At 42.6% G+C, this 20,512-nt stretch overlaps 1 protein-coding gene across 1 annotated transcript in view; it reads left to right on the top strand.

The window, feature by feature from the left end:
• Nucleotides 1-20,512, top strand: part of CSMD3 (CUB and Sushi multiple domains 3) — a 796,050-nt gene that overhangs the window by 420,260 nt on the left and 355,278 nt on the right. The window contains exons 14-16 of the mRNA XM_015417873.1: nucleotides 8,664-8,846; nucleotides 10,888-11,214; nucleotides 17,764-17,958. Coding sequence (XP_015273359.1) covers nucleotides 8,664-8,846; nucleotides 10,888-11,214; nucleotides 17,764-17,958 — 705 coding nt within the window. The remainder of the gene's footprint in view (nucleotides 1-8,663; nucleotides 8,847-10,887; nucleotides 11,215-17,763; nucleotides 17,959-20,512) is intronic.

Raw genomic sequence — 20,512 nt, 5'->3', positions numbered from 1 at the left:
GAGGAGAACAGGCTCTGAAACACCAGCAGAGGACTGAGGAAGATATTCTTGGTCCCTCACTGCTCTTTCCCAGTTAATTCTACCTTACCATCACTACTTTACCATCATTACCTCTACCATCATCATCAACTGGCCCTGGAAGGAGTGAACGACGGTGCTGCGTGGAGCTGACACCACTAATCTGGGAGTACCATTTTGAAGATGCCATCTTTTTTTTTCAAAACACTTTATTAGGACATAATAAAAAGTTAAACATATATCAAATTAGTTATCGTACATCCTTTTCTACTGTACCCCACTCCCTTCTGGCTTCCCACGGTGCTCCAACCTCCAGCCCATATCTTAGATTTTCTTTATATCTCCCTTTCTCGCTATTCGCAATCTATAGGTAACTTATATATCAACTAATATTCTTATATATTTATCCTTATTCTATTATCATTTCATTTTAGTAACTATCAAAGCAAATCAGATTGTTCTTTACATCACAGTATTTCTCTAAGTATTCTTTAAAATCTTTCCAGTCTTCAAAAAATTCTTCCGCCTCTAAATTCTTAAGTTTCCTTGTCATTTTGTCCATTTCAACCATAAAGAGTAATTTCTTTATCCATTCCGCAATTTCAGGGACTCTGTCCTGTTTCCAAGCTTGAGCATACATCATTCTGGCAGTTGTAATCATATACCACAACAATGTTCTTTTTGCCATGTTGACTTCCTCCATTTTAAGTCCCAACAATAGTATTTCCGGTTCCTTCTTAAATTTACATTTCACAATTTTTCCCATTGCTCTATGTATTTCAGTCGAATAACTCTTTGCCTTATCACAAGTCCACCACATATGATAAAAGGAGCCCTCTATTTTTTTACATTTCCAACACTTATTCGACATATTACTATTCATATTTGCAATCTTTTTTGGTGTCATGTACCATCTATACATCATCTTATAACATTTTTCTTTTAAATTATTACATGTTGATATTTTCATAGCATTTTTCCCCAAAAATTCCCAAGTTGCCATGTCTATTTCTTTGTTCATATTAATTGCCCATTTTATCATCTGTTCTTTAACTGTTTTATCTTCTGTATACTACTGCCATCTTTTTATTGAAGACCAATCTGAAACATCTAGAGCACTTTATAGTTTTGTAATATTGAAGTGACTGTTTTTATGCTGTTTAACCTGTTTTATGTATTGGCATGTGCCCTATTTGTGAGCCGCCCTGAGCCCGCTTGTGGGGAGGGCGGGCTATAAATTAAAATAATAAATAAATTCCTTCTTTTGGGAGAAACACTTTGGCAGTTCTCCATGTAGAACTCAGTCAATAATAATGAAATCTCCATCAAATGGCTATGCTAAATTTTAAAAAAGCTATTTAAATCTAGTTTCCAGCATTCTAAATATGGTAATGCAGCAAAGGGTAATTACACAACACTGTGTCTTTAATAAAGTATGAGAGATATAATCAGTTACTTCACCATGAGCCCACTGTAAATGTATCCTTGACCAGCAGACCAAAAGAAAAAAAAAGATCTCACACCAAGGTACAAAGAACATTGTAATCGTGCCAAAGTCCACAGAAACCCCAATTCTTGTCCAGTAGATAAGAAGTCCTTGAACTGGGCGCTTGAGGAAAAGCAGCTGCATTGACAGCATGACTACCGCACAGGTGCAAAGCTGCCCAGCAGAGTGCTGTGCTTGAAATGGATGATAACCAGGGATCGCTGAGATCACATCAAGAGCTCACCTCACATGTCATTGACAGAGTTTGCACAAGGTATTGACTTGAGTCCAGTAGCACCTTAAAGACCAATCAGGTTGCCAAGATATAAACTTTTGAGAATCCAAGCTCCCTTTGTCAGAGCTTGGACTCTCAAAAATGTATACTCTGGGAATCTTGGCCTTTAAGGTGCTACTAGGCTCAACTTCAGCTCTTCTCCTACAGACCAACACAACCTTCCTACCTGGTGAGCATGTTTGTGGCAAAGTTCTCAGCATGCTAAACTGAAGTGAATGCCATGAAATGCAGAGGACCCAGTAGTCTGAAGGAGCAGTGAGGACCAAAAGACAGCGTGCATCCTGATGTGATGGTGGCTAAATTTCACAAGACATTGAAAACTGAGCTGGACCACAACCAAGCAGCAGCATCAAAGAAGCCCCCCGCCCCAAAGCATACATGAGACTTGCATATCTGCTAGGCAGCCACAGCAGCATTGACTTATTCTTGCTCCTTCCATAACGATTATACTGTCTTCCTTCCCTCTGTATCTGCTGCCATTGCTGAGAGAGGTAGCTGAAGCAAAAAGTGACCCTGTCCTAGTGCAAACCTTGCTGCCTTATATAAGCACTATAGTATACTCCAATGTGTAGTTGAATGGAACTAAATGTGCTTTAATCCCCGTAGCTGGGATGGAAACAAGAAGTTTGGAAATAATTCCAATAATATATCCGAAGGGACACACAATGTTCTTAAAATTTTCTGCTGATTCTAATTTGCCTGAAGGAAATAAAGCAGAGAAATATGGGGAACAACTCATTTAAATAAGTAAATAAGGGTCCCAGTAGACTCTAACAAGAGGTATATGAAATTAAATAGTGGTTTGAAACTCTTCAACATGTGCAAGGTAAGGCCAGTGGAGCTTTGACTTTCCAGTTCACAGAAATATGGCTTCAGCATCATATCCAGTAGAGACAGAATACAGAAACCCCCCCCCCCCCCCGGCCTTATGACATTAGAGATTGAAAGATCGTTCCTAAACAGATCTATTCACAGTTCTTCTCAAGTCTATTCAGTAGGGCTTACTCCAAGTCACGCAGAGATCCCCAAACTTATTTGGCCTGCCACCATTTTTCAGGAAAAGAAATTACTCTGCGCCACCCTGGAAATCTACCTTCAAGAAGTGGACAAAAAGATGCAGTTTGTGGATCTGCACCTGGATCATTCCAGCTCACCTGAATCATTTCAGCACCCCCCAGGGGGCGGTACGGCTCACTTTGGGAACCAGTGCTAGTGTAAACTCATTGAAAACTCAGATGATTTTGTATTTTTTTAATTATAGTGATTTCCAGAAGCCTTTATCTATAACCCAGTTTGCATCTCATCTGCTTTATCTAGAGAAGTAAAATAAAACTGATGCACAGAGATTTTTTTTTAAAAAAACAACTATTTATGCCCCCATTCCAACAAGAAAGATCTGTCCATGTAAACATATTCTAAATGCAGATCCACATCCACTTCTACATTATGATGCCCATGTGAGCCATCTTGGACTGGCTAGATCTGCTGTTTATTGAAAATGGAGGTGCACATCTAGGGCAATCCATCATAACAACGGTTAAATCAAGTCCATCCCCCCCCTTTTAAAATAAATATCAATTTAGATGAAATATTTGGATACATTTGCTGATGTCTCTGGTGATATAAGCATTCTGCTTTGCAGTAACCTTTTTTGCTTTTATATTCAATCTGTTGTGACGTCCACAGTCTGATCTGCTTTACTTGAATAGAAGAAACTGGATAGACAAGTTGCTTCTGTAGGGATTGAAGGCAGAGTCCTTCTGTCAAAACACATTTGTACAGCAAGTGACCATCCTCTATCCCTACGGGTTAAGTGAGTCACCTACACATTATGCCTGACCTCTAAGACTAGAACAAGTATGCAAAGGACAGAAATATTTCATTTCACCAAGTGATTACCTATTAACTCTTGCTCAGCATCCTTGTGAGCACCACGGCAGTGAATTTAAGAGTGAATCTGCTCATTCCTTGCCTTGAAAACCCTCTGGGGTCAGTTATGACTTGATAACACTTTACACACACACACACAAAATAGCAGTAGCACTGTATACCAAGTTCTTGGTAGTTGTTTTGTGAAATGTAGTCATTTGTAAATTGAATTCATCATGATCAAAACACGATCAAAACCCTGTCTGTTGTTTGTCCAGAGGATTCTGTTCATATCTAGAAAATCTGCAGGAATATTCTTCATAGCTCATGTTGTAAATCTAGAATTGGGATGTTAATTATCTATAAGCTATTAATTAACATATACATTTCCAAGGCTTTTCAAGCAAAACTTAAAATTATTTTTTAAAAAACCCTTAGCATCTTTGGAGGAATCTCTAAATATGGCTGCTACCTCAGATTAGCTGGTCACACCTTTGGCCTTCCATTAACTGTCTTGGGAGTTATGTGGGTGAGTCCATTGGTGGTTCTACAGTGGTTTTTCCAATTGTTGTCTATGTGGAAAGATGGAATTGGGGGGGGGGTTTGCTATGGTCCTGTTGCTATAATAGTGGGCTCCTCAAATTATTTTTGGCCATGAAATGCGGATTTGCTGTTGTTTTCCCCTCAGCGTTCAACCCACAGATATCCTCTGATGATAAAGGATTTGAAAGAGAGTGACAACAATTTTCAAGGAGTATTTAGACAGCATATTATGGCAGTAATCTGTTGTTTAAAGAAAATAAAAGGAACAAAACATGGGAGGGAGAATTTACAACTTTTCTGTATGCTGTAATGTGAAGAGGTTTTCCTCATGCTTGACGCCCCTTTGTCTACATAGACCATGAGGAGAAGAGGTGAAATTTCTGACTGGTTGTTTTGATTAAAAAATGATTGATTTAGAAGCTGGAGATATTTACTTATGTATGGAACCACCTTTAGGATTTGCATCTCATAGGGAAAATCTAATGAAAATGAGCTAACCCCTTTCAGACTAGCCAAGATCTATGGAATTGGGGCTCCCATCACACCAGCGAGGAACTGTGGGCGGGAAGCAAGGCTGTTTGCCCCGGGGTGAACTGACGTGCGTTTGTGCGATTAGACTTCCGCCAGCCTGACCCGCAGTTCTGGATACTACTAGCCTTTCCCCGGTGGCTTTTTGTGACACTCCTGTGGCATGACAAGACGCCCCGCCAACGACTCCGGGACGCTGGACAGATATGTCCATCTGATCGCAGCCCTTTAATCCGCGGGGGAATTGCATGTCTGTCACAGCTTCTGGTACATATGATCTCAGCCTGGGTATAGTAATTGCTGGTTTTATGGAGATGGTAGACTTTTTCAGTATGTCTTGGATATGTAAACAGGCAACAGATTACTGGAAACAAGTGATGAAAATTGTATCAGTCAGATTAGACAGACAGATTCCTTATAAAGCAAAGAGTGACTGTTATACTGTGTAGTTGATATGCATAAAAATCATCATGTAGTACTAGTATCAGAGATGATTACCACAGCCAGATTGGTTTTGCTAGGGTTGTCAGCCTCCTGGTGTGGTCTGGAGTTCTCCCAGAATTACAATTGATCTCCAGATCAGTTCCCTTGGAGAAAATGACAACTCTACCATATACTCAGGAGATACACATGGCTCTTTCACACAGTCTAATTTAATGTTAATAAAAAGCAGATTTGCATATTTTCCGATAAAAATGTGTGTGTGATTTTTGTTCATGTCTTGCAGCTCTCGAACATTATGTTTATTCTATGTGGCTATTACATTAAGCAAGTTTGCCCCCCCCCTATATACCATAGAATTCATATGGCATAGATTCTAGGAGAAACCCCTCCCCAGACCCCCCCCCCTCCACAGGCACTACCCACAAATATCCAGTAATTTCCCAGGATGGAGTTGGCAAACCTGGCCTTTGTTAGGAATGCGTGTGTGTGTGTGTATTAAAAGAAAATGCCTATGCACTGGTGAAACTAACACCCTACCAACAAAATAGAAATGCTTCCAGATTAGACTCATTATGGTGGAGGATTGTGGAGAGAATGGAACTTGCAGCAAAATGTAAGAAATAGAACTCTCAATTTCATGGGGGTTTTATGGTTGCACTGATGGTTGTACCTAATGTTATTGTTGTACATTGTACCTAGTATGTATACTCTTTTATTATGTGTATCTTTTCACTGTATTGGGTTTGGGGTTTTTTGAAAAAAACAAGAAGCTTTAAAGGCTTCTTTAAAAAAAGAAGATGCAACATACTTTTTTCTTATGAGGAGGTAAAATGTATTTATTTAAATGAAATTGTGAAGTGCCTATTACACTGAAAGGAACACAGCAATTATGTATAATACTGAACTGGGCCATGAACCATGTACTATGTTGTTGTTGTTTTTACCCCCAGGGCAGTAGTGCTCCAGATTTTGTTGAGTAATTATCCAGAGTCTATTAATACCCCTTCTCATTGTGTGCTGTTCTTGGGAGAAAAAGATTTCCCATGCTGGCTGCAGCCCATGACAACATGATAGGTCTTGAGAAGCCTGTCATTGTATGATGAAGTCATCATGAGTTAATTGAATTTTGCTTGTGTGGTGGTGGAAGGTGCATTCAAGTCGCAGCAGACTTATGGTGAACCCTGTAGGGTTTTCAAGGTAAGAGATGAACAGAAGTGGTTCACCATTGTCTGCCTTTGTGTAGTAACCCTGGACTTCCTTGGTGGTCTTCCATCCAATTGCTAACCAGGGCTAACCCTGCTTAGCTTCCAAAATCTGATGAGATCAGGCTAGCCTTATGATTACGATTATTTTTCTTTTTTTAAACCACCCTCCCCTGTAGGATGGGGCTCCGGACGGTGTACACCCATATAAAATCTTTACATAATAGAATCATATTAAAAATCCATAATATATTATACAGCAGTAATAACCTATAGCCAGTAAGATGGAGATGGAACTGCCAGAATGTCACTGCCTCATTTGGGGAGGCAGGAGGAACAGGAGTGCCAGTCAGATGGAAAACTGTTGCTGCCCTCAACCAAATGTCTAGTGGAACATCTCTGCCTTGCATGCCCTGTGGAACTGCACTAAGTCCCACAGGACACAGATGTTGTTTGGCAGAGCGTTTCACCAGGTTGGGGGCCAGGGCCAAAAATGCCCTGGCCCTGGTCGAGGACAGCCAGATGTCTCTTAAGCCAGGAACCACCAGCAGGTCCTTATTGACCGAGTGTAATACCCTTCAGGGAGTATACCAGGAGAGGTGGTCCTGAAGATATGTAGGTCCATGACGGCCTTAAAGGCTAATACCATAACCTTGTCCAGTACTTCACTGGAAGCCAGCACAGCTCACAGAGCACAGGTTGGATGTCTGCTGTACGTGGAGTCCCCATGAGGACTCGTGCTGCTGCATTCTGGATCAGCTGGAGTTTCTGGGTCAGTCTCAAGGGTAGCTCTATGTAGAGTGAGTTACAGTAGTCCAATCTGGAGGTGACCATTGCATGGATTTCTGTGACTAAGTCAGGGAAAGACAGGTAGGAGGCCAGTTGTCTGACCTGGTGCAGCTGGAAGAATAGCAGTCTTACAACGTTTGTGATCTTGGCCTCCATTGATAAGGAGGCATCCAAGATCACACCCAGGCTCTTGACAGTCAATAATGATTTCAAGGGCACGCTGTCAAGGGTCAGGAGACAACACCCCAACCCTGAATCCCCGCTCCCCAACCACAAAATCTCTGTCGTAGCAGGATTCAGACTCAGCTGACTGTGCTTCAACCATCCCACCACAGCCTCTAAACCCTCAGCTAGATTTGCTGGTGTGGTATCTGCCAGCCACCCATCAACTGATACAGCTGGATGTCATCAGCGTACTGGTGACATCCCAGGCCCAAACTCTGCACCAGTCGGGCAAGGGGGGCACACATAGATGTCACCTGTCACCCATTTTGGGATGCTTTGCTTGTGTAGAGAGTTCGTATGAGTCAACTAGTCTGCAGGCTGATATTGTCCTGAGCAAACCTGACCAAATGGCTCTATTTTGAAAAAAAAATGTTTTAGGCTGATCCAAGACAATATACTAGGGATCCCAGCCTCCAGATGGGACCTGGGGATCCCCCATAATTGCACCTTATCACTAGTTTCAGATCATTTATGAATACATTAAATAGTACCAGCACAATACATGATCCTTGTGAAAACTCACTGCTTTCTTCCGTCCATTGTGAAAACATTGTGAGGACTGTCCATTTCCTACTCTTTGCTTCCTGTCATTTAACAAATTTTTAATCCAGTCCTCTTATTCTATAACTGCTGAGTTTACTCAGGAGTATTTGGTGAGGTACTTTGTCAAAAGCCTTTTGAAAATCCAAGTATATAATGTCTACCAGGTCACTGTACCTAGGGATGCCAGCCTTCAGGTGTGACATGGGGATTCCTCAGAATTACAGCTCATCTCCACACTACAGAAGTCAGTTCTGCTGGAAAAAATGGATGCTTTGGAGGGGGGATTCCATGGCATTGTACCCCACCGAGGTCCCTGTCCTCCCCAGGCTCTATCCCCAAATCTCCAGGAGTTTCTTAACCTGTGTCTGGTAACCCTATCCCCCTTCCCTCCTGGTAGCCAAGGGGAACATGACAACTCTACAATATACTTTTCAGGAATTAATAACTTGCGGGCCACATGACCATGGGAAATTCTCTGGACAACACTGGCTCTTTGGCTTGGAAACAGAGATGAGCACCACCCCCTAAAGTTGGATTTGACTGCTTTCGAGCAAGGGAAACCTTTTTATATAGAGTCTAGAAATGGCAGTTACTTTGTGTATGGAAAGTTTGTGTTCTCACAGTGTCCTCTCTCTCCCACTGCTTTCATATTGGAAAGAATGGCTATTGACTGTTTAATTTGTTTACCTGGCAACAAAATATGTATCTGTTATTTCCACAGAGATTGAAAAAGAAAGCTGTGGGGATCCTGGAACTCCATTATATGGCATTAGAGAAGGGGATGGATTTTCCAATCGTGACGTGTTAAGGTTTGAGTGTCAGTTTGGGTTTGAACTGATTGGAGAAAAATCTATTGTTTGTCAAGAGAACAATCAGTGGTCGGCAAACATACCCATCTGCATTTGTGAGTACCACACGATTTACTGAGGTATTTTCCAAGGAATATGTTGATCACAACATGGCAAACTACTATATACTGGAGGACTTTTTCCTAATACAGTCATCAAATAATGGTCTGAGTTCAAACCTTAATTCCAAGTAAAATAAATGTTCCCTGTCTTTGTGCAGAAATTATTTGATTAGAATCTACAACTCTGTTGTGCTAACTGCAATACTTTCCTTTGGCATGGAACCCTTCCACTGATTCTAGCATCTCTCCTGCTGGCCAAAAACTTCCCTAATCAGCCTGGATGAATGAGAATAATCTCATGGATCCGTCCCAGTAATATCATTACTAGTGGGGCTGTAGGATCCTTTCATATAATACTGCCATGTTGTGATTTTGTATAACGCAGTATATTTTATATTTGTATTTTATCTCACATTTACACTGTTTTATAGATGCTATTAGAAGCCAGTTATATTTTATGAAGTTAGTAGTGGCTGAATTGTAATCAAGGCCATTTAAATTATTTACTAATCTTTTCTTCCCCCCTCCATGCATTATGTATAAATACTTTTAGTATGTACATAATCATACAGAGATATATTTTGATTGTCTAACATTATTATCATGCAGTGTGAAATGTAGCAATTATGTAATATATTGTCTACAGCAGGGCTATTTTTGGGCAGGAACGCACAGGAACGGAGTTCCGGCTGGCTCCCGAGTTGGCCACGCCCAGCAGGAACTCATTAGCATAATAGGCCACACCCAACAGCAGAAACTCATTAGGATTGGCTACATTAGGGGTGTATGGCCTAGCATGCAAAGGAGTTCCTGCTACAAAAAAAGGCCCTGGGTTTTGACAACAAACAAGGTAAACAGAATAACAAGCAAAAGGTGGGTGTGGCTGGATGACCACACTTCTGGTAACGTGGGGGTGTGGCTTAATATGCTAATGAGTGGTGCAGTCAGGGGTGTGGCCTAATATGCTAATGAGTTTCTGTTGCCGGGTGTGGCCTATTATGCTAATGAGTTCCTGCTGGGCTTTTTCTACAAAAAGAGCCCTGGCAGTATATAACGAATGTATCTTTCAGTGCTTCTACAAAAAAAAGTAAGAATAACACACAGTGAGAGCAATAGAGCTCAGTGCCTCGTTTAAATGGTTATGAGTTACATTAACATTTGTGAAATAGAATTATTAAGTAGGAAATAGCGTATGGCTAACAAGGAATGTTGTGGGGGGACTCTTGATGGCTCATGTAGTTCAACTGCTTAATTGAGAACTACAGATTATCAAGACAGCTTTGACCTTCTGACAATCTCCATTGTGGAATTGTTCGTCTAAACTGTTCCCTAAAGAGGGCAATAAGTATCACCAAATGAGTAAGGACTGTTGGACTGTTTTTCCCCAGTAATCTGTATCTTCCCCAATAGAAAAGGGAAGGGCGTTGTAGCAGATGAGATAACCCATTTAAAACACTCTGTATTGGTTTTGCAGCCAAGGACATAGCTGTTTGCCCCTTTTCAGCTACAGTTATCTTTCCAGAGGAGTAAGTGTGTTTGCACCCTCAAGTGGTGCTACAGTGGGGGGATAATAACTCGGATGGGGAGGGATATCACATCCAGCAATCTATGTACTCAGCACAGCTGTCCAAGGCAACACAATCCTGGTACCCCTGCCCAGTCGATTCCATCAAGAAAAGCAAGAGAGGTACCCCCCCCCCCCCCAAAAGGCCTTTGCAGCATCAGTCAACTCTTGGGAGGATGGAACTGAGGAAGAGTCCCTTGGCCTGAGCAAAGCTCATTTCCTTCCACTTCCTGTCTCTCTTGAAAGCCAGCAGAGGCTTTGCAGCATAATCTCTTTGTCCGAACTGTGGTTATCCCAGGGGATGCTCATGAGGTTGCCACAGTGGATGCTCATCGTTTTGCTGCAGTTGTGGTTTTCTTTGAGTTAAGATAATTAGTGCATTTGATAGAAATTTAACAATGAGATTGTTGTTGGAAAATATGTCTTGGAAGCCCAGTTTTTTTAAAAAATAATCAATTTCTTTCTTGGCAGTTCCTTGTCTTTCTAATTTCACGGCACCGATGGGGACTGTTCTTTCTCCGGATTACCCAGAGGGATATGGAAATAATTTGAATTGCATCTGGACAATCATTTCAGACCCAGGAAGTCGCATTCATCTCTCTTTTAATGACTTTGACTTGGAGTCCCAGTTTGACTTCCTTGCAATTAAAGATGGTGACTCTCCAGATTCTCCAATACTTGGAACATTCACTGGAGCTGAAGTGCCCTCCCATCTGACTAGTAACAGTCATATTTTACGTCTGGAATTTCAAGCTGACCACTCAATGTCAGGACGTGGATTTAATATCACATATAACAGTGAGTAGCTTTTAACTTCACAATCTAAAATTCAGATGCAAACCATTCTTTACAGTACTATTAAAGTCATGCATTTCAAACAGATTCTGGAAGCCTTTTTTCACAGATGTCACTAGTCAGAAGCAAAATTGGTTCCAGAGGTATGCAGAAAGATGTTGCTGTGGCGATGTGGTTTCACTCGTTCTAGTGCTGTGCTCCTGACAATACTTTGAATAGCTACTTTATTTCCTGGAGATAGCTCAAGATGTCTGTAGCAGTAGAAAAGAGCAAGACTCCAGTAGGACCTTAAAAACTAACAAAATATGTGGCAGGGTATGAGTTTTTGTGATAAGTCACTGCTCACTTCTTCAGATACAGCTAGAATGGGAGTCCATCTGTCCTATTTATTGGAAAGTGGAGTGATTTCAGATTTCACATTAGCAAGAACTAGAAGAGAAGAGATTGGATTTATACCCTGACCTTCACTACCCAAAGGAGTCTCAGAGCGGCTTACAAATTCCTTTCCCTCCCCCTCCCCACAACAGATACCCTGTGAGGTAGGCGGGGCTCAGAAAGCTCTGACAGAAACTGCTCTTTTCAAGAACAGCTGTGCCAGAACTATGGCTTGCCCAAGGTCATCCAGCAGCTACAAGTGAAGGAGTGGGAAATCAAACCCGGTTCTCCCAGATTAGAGTCCGCGCACTTAACCACCACACCAAACTGGTGACAAAATACACTGTGAAAAAGCAATTTCTAACAATTATATATAAATAAAGACTTGTGCAAGCTTATTTGTCTGATTCTTATATTAAAGTTAAATAAAATGTTATAATAGAAGGAAACTTTATAAAGTGGAACTTAGAACATATGTGTACATGTCTTATAAAATAAATCTTAAACATAGATGTGTATCATGTCAAAGGACAAAACACAAGCCACAACAAAATGCAAAACAGAATACAAGTCAAACAAGGTTGCTTAACATCATACATAACAACTCAAAGAAAAATTCAGGCACAGTGATGATTTCTGTTTTCTGTGCTTTTGGCAAACAATGATTTAAACAGCAGGTAATGAGGCAGGACACCTAGGTCTCAGTTCAGTCCAGGTGGATGCATTGTCTTGAGGTTCATTGTCAATTCCAATTCCACAGTCTCTCTTTGTAATCTCTCTTTGAAATGCCCTTCCACCCTCTACACTGGACAAACAGGCCAGTCCCTTCAACAAAGAATTAATGGACATAAGTCTGACATTAGGAACCACAACATTCAAAAAAGAGTGGGGGAACATTTCAACCTTCCAAGACGTTCAGTTGCTGACCTAAAAGTAGCAGCTCTCTTAGAAAGGAATTTCAAAGGGAGGCTAGAAAGAGAGACTGCTGAATTACAATTGATAATGAAGCTCAAGACAATGCGACCACATTTAAGAACCCAAGAAATGTGCATGGCTGTCATATATCGCAGTGGGCTATATTGTGTGCATCAGATATTGAAACCCATTTCCACGACCATTGAAAACTATGTTTCCAGAAGAGGGTTGCCAACCTCCAGGTGGTGGCTGGAGACCTCCTGGGATTACAACTGATCTCTGAGTGACAGAGATCAATTCCCCTGGAGAAAATTGCCATGCTGGAAGGTGGACTGTATGGCATTATACCCCATTGGAGTCCCTCTCCTCCCCAAACCCCACCCTCCTCAGACTCCACCCCCAAAATATGCAGGTATTTCCTACCTGGATCTGGCAGCTGTATTCCAGGATGAAGCCCAATCTTTTGTTTATTTATGTGGCTTTACCCAATAAAGCCCTCTCCTGCATTGCTATGTCTAGGCAAAGGGCTTGGTGTAGATGACTGCAAGGGGGCCAGTATTGTTCCATTTTGGGTTAGCTCAGGCTTTGGAGGACTCTGGGTCCAATACTAAATGTACAGGGGGAGGATTGGGAGAGACATATAACACATTGAGCTTGAGCCTCCCCTCCCACATGATCAGATAGACCCACCCTGTTACAAATAAAGATGTAACAATCTAAAAGAGAGAGAGAGAGAGAAGAGATTGGAGTTTTACCCCGCCCTTCACTTCCTCCCAAGTACTTACCTTAATTCGGCAGGGGATGTATAGTTCTTCGCAGGACCATTCCGGTGGGGAAAACACAGGCGCTGCACTATTCCATCGCCCAGACGTGACGTAGGCGCGTAGCCGGGCGATGCTCTAGCAGTGGGGCTGGAAACTCGATGGTACCATCGAGTTTCCAGTCCCATTACCAGAGTGTCACCCAGCTACGTTCCTACGTCATGTCTCGGTGACAGAATAGTGCAGCACCTGTGTTCCAAGCAAGAATCTTCTGGTGGGGAAGCATGTGTCCCCCGCCGGATCGTAGGTGGGTACTTGGGAACCCTACTTCCTGAAGGAGTCTCAGAGTGTCTTACAATCTCCTTTCCCTTCCCCTCCCCACCACAGACACTCTGTGAGGTAGGTGGGGCTGAGAGAGCTCTTTCTAGGACTGCTCGTGAGACAACAGCTCTGAAAGAACTTGTAACTGACCCAAGGTCACACCAGCAGCTGCATGTGGAGGAGTGGGGGAATCAAACCTGGTCCACTTCTAACCACTACATCAGACTGGCTTACGGGAGACTGTAGCTGGACCATATGTGTCTGAGTGTAATTAATTATCCGAAGCCAAAACGTGACAATTCCATTATTTAGTGGTCTTAATGGGGATGAACAATTTATGAAGCACATGCTGATAATTGCTAATTATCCAGTTTTCTGCTCACAGTTACCATTAACTGTTTTTCTGGTGTATTTCATAGTTATGCAACCAAGAATACTTATATTCCTTCTCACCTCCTCAGACGCAAGATGGCTAACAAAGTGGCAAGAGCTGCAAAGGCATAAATATGTCATAAGGGTCCAGCAACAATATAAAAACAGTACACAGTTAACAATGTAAAGTTTAAAATGCCGTCAAATTCTGCCAGAACAGCTTACCATCTACCCAATGCCCTCTGGAATAAAATCATCTTGCCTTCTAAGATGCACCCACTCTGGGCAGAAACAGATCTGAATTAGCAAAGGGGTGCTTCAGGGAGATGAAGTCTTAGAGGCAAAGTCTGCTTGTGCCTGACTCTGCCTGTTACTAATGTTCATATTTCTTTTGTCTACTCTTACCTTTATCCCTACCTATACTGCTCAATGGTGTAAAAATTCATTTTTGGATTTGTAGCCATGGAATCTACATTTTAGCATCTGATCCTATCCCACTGAGGGCTCATCTGGTAGTCAGATTCCCCACAGGGTCTTCTAGCTGTGTTAGAAAGCTGGTTTTGCTTTCCCATGGTCCACAGCACAGGGGCAAGCTCAGAGAATACATGAAGCGTATCATGATGAATATTAACTTGCTTTCCTGTGGTGTTGCCTTATGATGTGGTTAAGGCATAGCACAGATTTGCAGCAAAATTAGCATGTCTTAGGTGTTTTGTGTCTGTTTTAAATGGGTAGCCATGTCGAAGAGCAAGGTTTGAGTCCAGTAGAGCCAGTTTGGTATAGTGGTTAAGAGTAGCGGATGTGAATCTGAAGAGCCAGGTTTGAGTCCCCACTTCTTCACATGTAGCCAGCTAGGTGACCTTGGATCAGTCACAGTGCTCTCAGAGCTGTTCTCTCAAAAGCAGTCCTTGCGAAGCTCTCTCAGCATCACCTACCTCACAGGGTTGTCTGTTGTGAGGAGAGGAAAGGGAGGAGATTGTAAGCCACTCTGAGGCTGCAGCCACACACACTAAATAATCCACTTCCAATGCACTTCACACAAGTAAAATCCAGCTGGAAAGTGCACTGAAAGTGTGTGACCACAGCCCGAAACTCCGAGGGAAAGGTGGGGTATATGAGCTGCCTTCAGTCAGATATGAGAAAGGAAGCTTTGACTCTTGAAAACTTACACTGTGGAAATCATGTTGGTCTTTAAGGTCCTACTGGGCGTGAATCATGTTTGTATTTTCCTTCTGGGGGAAATCAATCAATCATTGAGGAGGCCGATCCCCCACCTCCACCCCATATTTCAGCATCTTATAGATATAGGAAGCAAAGTAAGATGGCCTCCCTCAAAGTCTGTTTGGTTATTGAATGAGGGTTTCTTAAAACATTTTTTTAAAATTAAATACGAAGCTTAAGCATTTCATGACAATTTAAGTTTACTACTTTTCTGAAGTGACACTGGTGGCAAGTTTGTACCAGCAAGGTGGGGTATAAATTGGAAGTAAATAAATAAATAAAACTAAGAAGTTGTCCAAATGTAATTGAGGAACATTAAAGCTAAAATAGGTGTATGCCCTGGCAGATGATTACATATGAAGCTGCTAGTTTGCCATTAGTGATTCCCCCTTATGCTTCTCGTATTTTGTCAAGTTTCATCTGATGCTTTAATGGTAGCTTGAATTAAGATAAGATTCTTTTCTTCTTCACAGTGGGTTGTTATAAATTAATTTTCACTGTGCCTAGTCTCTGCTGTTCTGTTTTGTGGTCCATAGATGTTTGCATCTGTGTATGTTTTGAATGTATTATCTTTTTTGGGGGGGGGATGAAAAAGCAAAATAAAAAAAGGAAATGTCTGTGAGATTATTAATTGCCTGATCTTTTGCATATTTACTCAGAAGTCCTGAGCTGAATCAAGCCTTTGTCTGAGAATGGGAGGAGGAAAAGTGTTTGTGACGTTTTTGTAGCTGGTGATCAGTAGGGGTGGAGGTGGGTCTGCGTAAGCTTTTTAGGCCAAGGCAGTTTTGTGCCTAGATGGACAGGACTGCACCCTTAGTTAGATTTTGATACACAGATCGCACGAAGGGAACAGAAAGTATAACAACCAAGGATTGAATGGTGATTTTGAAGCACCTGTGAGGTTACACGAGATTGTGCTGTGTATCTATAAGAACTAAGGTTGGTTGGTAGTGAGTTTCCCAGGCACTACTGCTCTTGACTGAGGAAGTTATGATCTGTAGTGTGTGTGTTTTTCTTCCTCCCCATGCTCTCTCTGTGCATTTACCCCACGGTATCCATCTTTTCCTTGAAGGTTTTTGTGTTCTTAATACTATGATTCCCCGATGCACAATGGGAACATTTCATTTTTTTCTTCTTTAACCATACTTTGCCTCCCCCCTTCTCTAGTTATTTGGGGAAAGCTCCCCCTCTTCTCCATGGTACTGTGTTGTTGTTTTACATTCTCCCCCAAAGAGAAATGAGGCAGTTGCAGGTTTGAGATTTAGAAGTAGCCCTTGATTTTAAAAAACAACAACACCTGGACAGAAGCAAAGAGAATCTGTCTTCTGCTCGTTATCATCCCTTAAGCCTCTTGATGCTATCAATAAAAGATCGATTTTATGATATGGTCCATCACATGTGCCTGAGCAAGAGGAATAGGAGACCAACAAGAGGGATGTTAACGCTGTACGCTTTCTATGTTCTCTTCAAGAATCCAAAAGGTGGATTTTTATAGTGCACTATCATATAAAGTCAACATGAATTCCTCATGAATAATTAGTACCATCTCTGTAAATATCATATACTGCTAAAATACTAGTGGTATGTCTTGTTAGCCAGTGCCTCCTGGCAGGGGTCATTTCGTAGAAAAAGAGCTAGGGGAACTCATTAGCATAACTCATTAGCATATGCCACACCCCCTGACATCACCGGAAGTGTGTCATAAGGTCACACCTCCTGACATCGCCGGAAATGTGTCATAAGGCCACACAACCTGCCCCCAACGGTCCCGGCCGCCGGTGCCGGCCTTGCAGCTCCACTGCCGAGACCCATGAGGGGCCCGGCGGTGGACCTGCAAGGCCGGCGGGAGTGCGAGGAAGCCCCGTGAAGGCCCTCCCTGGCCCCAGGCAGGCAGGGGGGGGGAGAGGCGGGGAGGAAGCAACTTACCCTCCCTCTTCTCCTGCCTCCTCCTGGCTGAATGAGGGCTGGAAGCGGGGCGGCCGGAAGCAGGGGGCGGGGCTTCGTCATGTGCCCCGCCCCCCTGCACCTCACCCGGGGGAACTGTGTTCCCTCGCGTTCCCCCCCGAAATGACCTCTGCCTCCTGGTAATAAATATCATATTTTGGATGTGGCCCTATGGATATAGGGTTGCTAACCTCCAGACAAGTCTTGGCATTGTGCCAGAACTACAACTGCTTTCCAGACTATAGAGATCAGTTCCCCTGGAGAAAATGCAGCTTTGAAGGTTTGACTCTGTGGCATAGTTTTCCAACTCCACCTACCCCAGGCTCTGTCCCCAGATCTCCAGGGATTTCCCAGCCTAGAGTTTGCAACTCTACATGTGGACAAGTTCAAAAAAAATAATAATCCTATTTTTATTTGCCTCCTCCTGTGTCTGCCTACATTCTACAGCCACCAAGCTCCCACTGTTGTAAGATTTCCAGCAAATGCTTCAAGACTCTGTGAACTGGGGGTGGGGGGGAGGACTTCTAGTGATGAACTGGGGGAGGACATCTAGTGAAGCACGTCAGATCTCCAAAATACACCTGGCAATCATTTATCACATTTTCCTCTCTCTCTTTTTTTTCTTCCTGTTTTTGTTTCAAAGCCTTTGGACATAATGAGTGTCCTGATCCTGGGATACCAATCAATGCACGGCGTTTTGGTGACAACTTTCAACTGGGAAGTTCAATCTCTGTCATTTGTGAAGAAGGTTTTATTAAAACTCAAGGAACTGAAACAATCACTTGTGTATTGATGGATGGGAAGGTTATGTGGAGTGGACCGATCCCTAAGTGTGGAGGTAAGATGGGTATCTTTATTTAAGTTTATATGTATAAAATATCATTACAGCTTTTGAATGGATGAATCATGCACTGTGCGTTCTTTTCAAGATGTCTGTGCTGGAAGATGAAAGACATGGCTAGTGTAGCACCATTTGTTGATTCTTTGTGGTCATCGCATAGTAATTTATTTAGATATGTGTGGCTCAGATTAATTGCACAGGGACATGGTAAACTCTTTCACATAACCAAATTCCATTGGGCTTGGTGGTGAAAATGAAAATCAGTATGTCTGGGAAATATATTCATCTTAATTGATTTCCATGTGCCTACCATATTGGTACACTTTAGCCCACTCCCCCCCCCCCCCCCCCCCACATTTTCCCTTTTTTTTAGTATAATCCCCCCCCCCCGGATATCTTAATTATATCAAACTGAGATCTGGATTTACATTTGTTTTCCTCTTGTTTGCTAATTATACAAATAGTAAGGGTTTATACAGAAAAAACAATCTAAATGTTGCATATACATTCTTGAACAAAGTGTCCCCCTTGTGATCTTTGTGTTTGTTTTGGAAATGCAAAAACCTGAAGTCATTAATTAGTTCATGTTTAGTATGCTGTTTTGATGTGCTGTCAGGATTACATTTGGATGAAAGCAGCATCTGATTCTGCTAATAAGACTATAAAGAATAGAATGTTAACAGTGGAGATCTGTGATTCCCTCCCTTCCCACATTGCTGCCGCTGCCAGGCCAGGCTCCCATCCTCTGGTGGCAGGCATCCCATGGCTTCTCCCTTCCTTGCTTGTGCTGCCACCTGGTTCCCTCATTGCCAGCTTGGTGGGGGCGGAGATGGTATGGAGGTCTGCCATGCCTCCCCACCTAACTCCCTGGTTGCTGGCTTGGCGGGGGGATGAAGGCTCCAGCTCCCCTCCTGACTCCTTTGTTGCTGGCTCGTTGAGGGCAGCAAGGACTCCCACGCCTCCCTGACCGACTCCTGGTTGCCAGTTCAGTGGTCAGGTGAGCAGGCTTGCTGGCTAGGTGATGGCAGTGAGGACTCCGATGCCTCCCGTCCAACTCCATCTTTTTGGGCTTGCTGGAGGACGGTAAACATTCCTACACCCCCGCCTGAATTCTTTGTTGTTGGTCAGGCCAGGTGCAGTGAGGACTCATGCCTGTTCCCCGGTTGCTGCTTCAGCAGGTGGACAGGCAGGCTTGCTGGCTCAGTAGGGGTGCAGCAAGGACTCCCTTGCCTCCCTGCCCAACTATTTCCATGCTGGTGCATGGGGGGGGCATCAAGGGCTTCTTCCCCCTGTTGCCACTATCTAGCTCCTCTGAGGCTCCCCCCCCCCCTCACTGATGCAGGCGGGAAGCCCTAGGTGGCTTCCAAACGCCACTGCCAGGGCAAGCTAAGCTTTCCCCCTATGATGCTGGTGAGCAACACACAACTCCCGGCCTCCACTGAGGCTTCTTGTTGCCGCCTGACGTAGGACAAGGTATTGGGGGGGGGATTTAGGTACCCACAGATGGGGGCCAGAGTTCATTATTAGATGAATAGATTAGCAGAATTAAATGCTTAACAGCACAGTTAGTGTAAAAACTGGTTATTGATTTAATTAACTTAAGAAATATTATTGTTTATTTTTTAATTTATGTCAGAAAAGTCATGGAAACCGATTGTAATTGGACAGTTTCTAAATTGTTAACATTTCTCAATTCTTCCAGTTACTATTTTCCAAGGATCAAGGAATTTGCAGTGCATTCCTAAACAGAGTTCCACCATTCTATGTTGATTAAAATCAATGGTCTTATAAGGATATACTTAGAAGGGTTATATGTTTAGGACTGCATTGTTGGGCTCTCATTTAACCACATGCATACATACTAATCTGTCCAAATGGGTGGATTTGTCATGTAGATGTAGTAGAATTTGATACTTTTGTTTCCTGGGAAGTCACTGGACTTCAGCTGCTGAAGCATAAGTAAAGGCACCCTGCTTTCTAAAAGGGTGTCCTGGAGCAGAACCATGATAGCATTTCCTTTTATCCCTCTGAGCCAACTGAAGAATCCTTTACATCCTCTTACTCTGGCAATGCTGCACTATACTTGCTTTTGGGAAGCACATTGCTTTAACAACTTGAAGATGCAGCAAGCATGCTGCTGTAAGCAATGTTCCCTTTAAGCTGAGTTAGTGTGAGCTAGCTCACAGTTTTTTAGCCTTCAGCTCACACATTTTTGTCATAGCTCAGGAAGGATGACTCCAAGGCAAACAGACTTATACAGCAGCCAAATTGCCTGCTCACAACTTTAATGCTAGTAGCTCACAAAGTAGAAATTTTGGCTCACAAGACTCCATAGCTTAGAGGGAACATTGGCTGTAAGTTGTATTTTACATCAGTAATTCCACAGTCAAAACAATATATATATATTTTTTAAAAATGCCTGCTTTGTGAGCCTCACTTGGCTAATTGTTCAAGGCATATGAAATATTAGCCAAGCTGATAAAAAGGAAGGAATTTGATTGTTCAAGAAAAGGACTGATTGTTCAAGAAAAGATGTTCTTGTCTAAGAACC

Source organism: Gekko japonicus, unplaced genomic scaffold, assembly GCF_001447785.1.
Source record: "Gekko japonicus isolate JY-2015 unplaced genomic scaffold, Gekko_japonicus_V1.1 scaffold449, whole genome shotgun sequence".
In the NCBI taxonomy this organism is placed as follows: domain Eukaryota; kingdom Metazoa; phylum Chordata; class Lepidosauria; order Squamata; family Gekkonidae; genus Gekko; species Gekko japonicus.
Note: the sequence above shows the minus strand (reverse complement) of the source record. Positions and strands in the feature narration are given on the sequence as shown.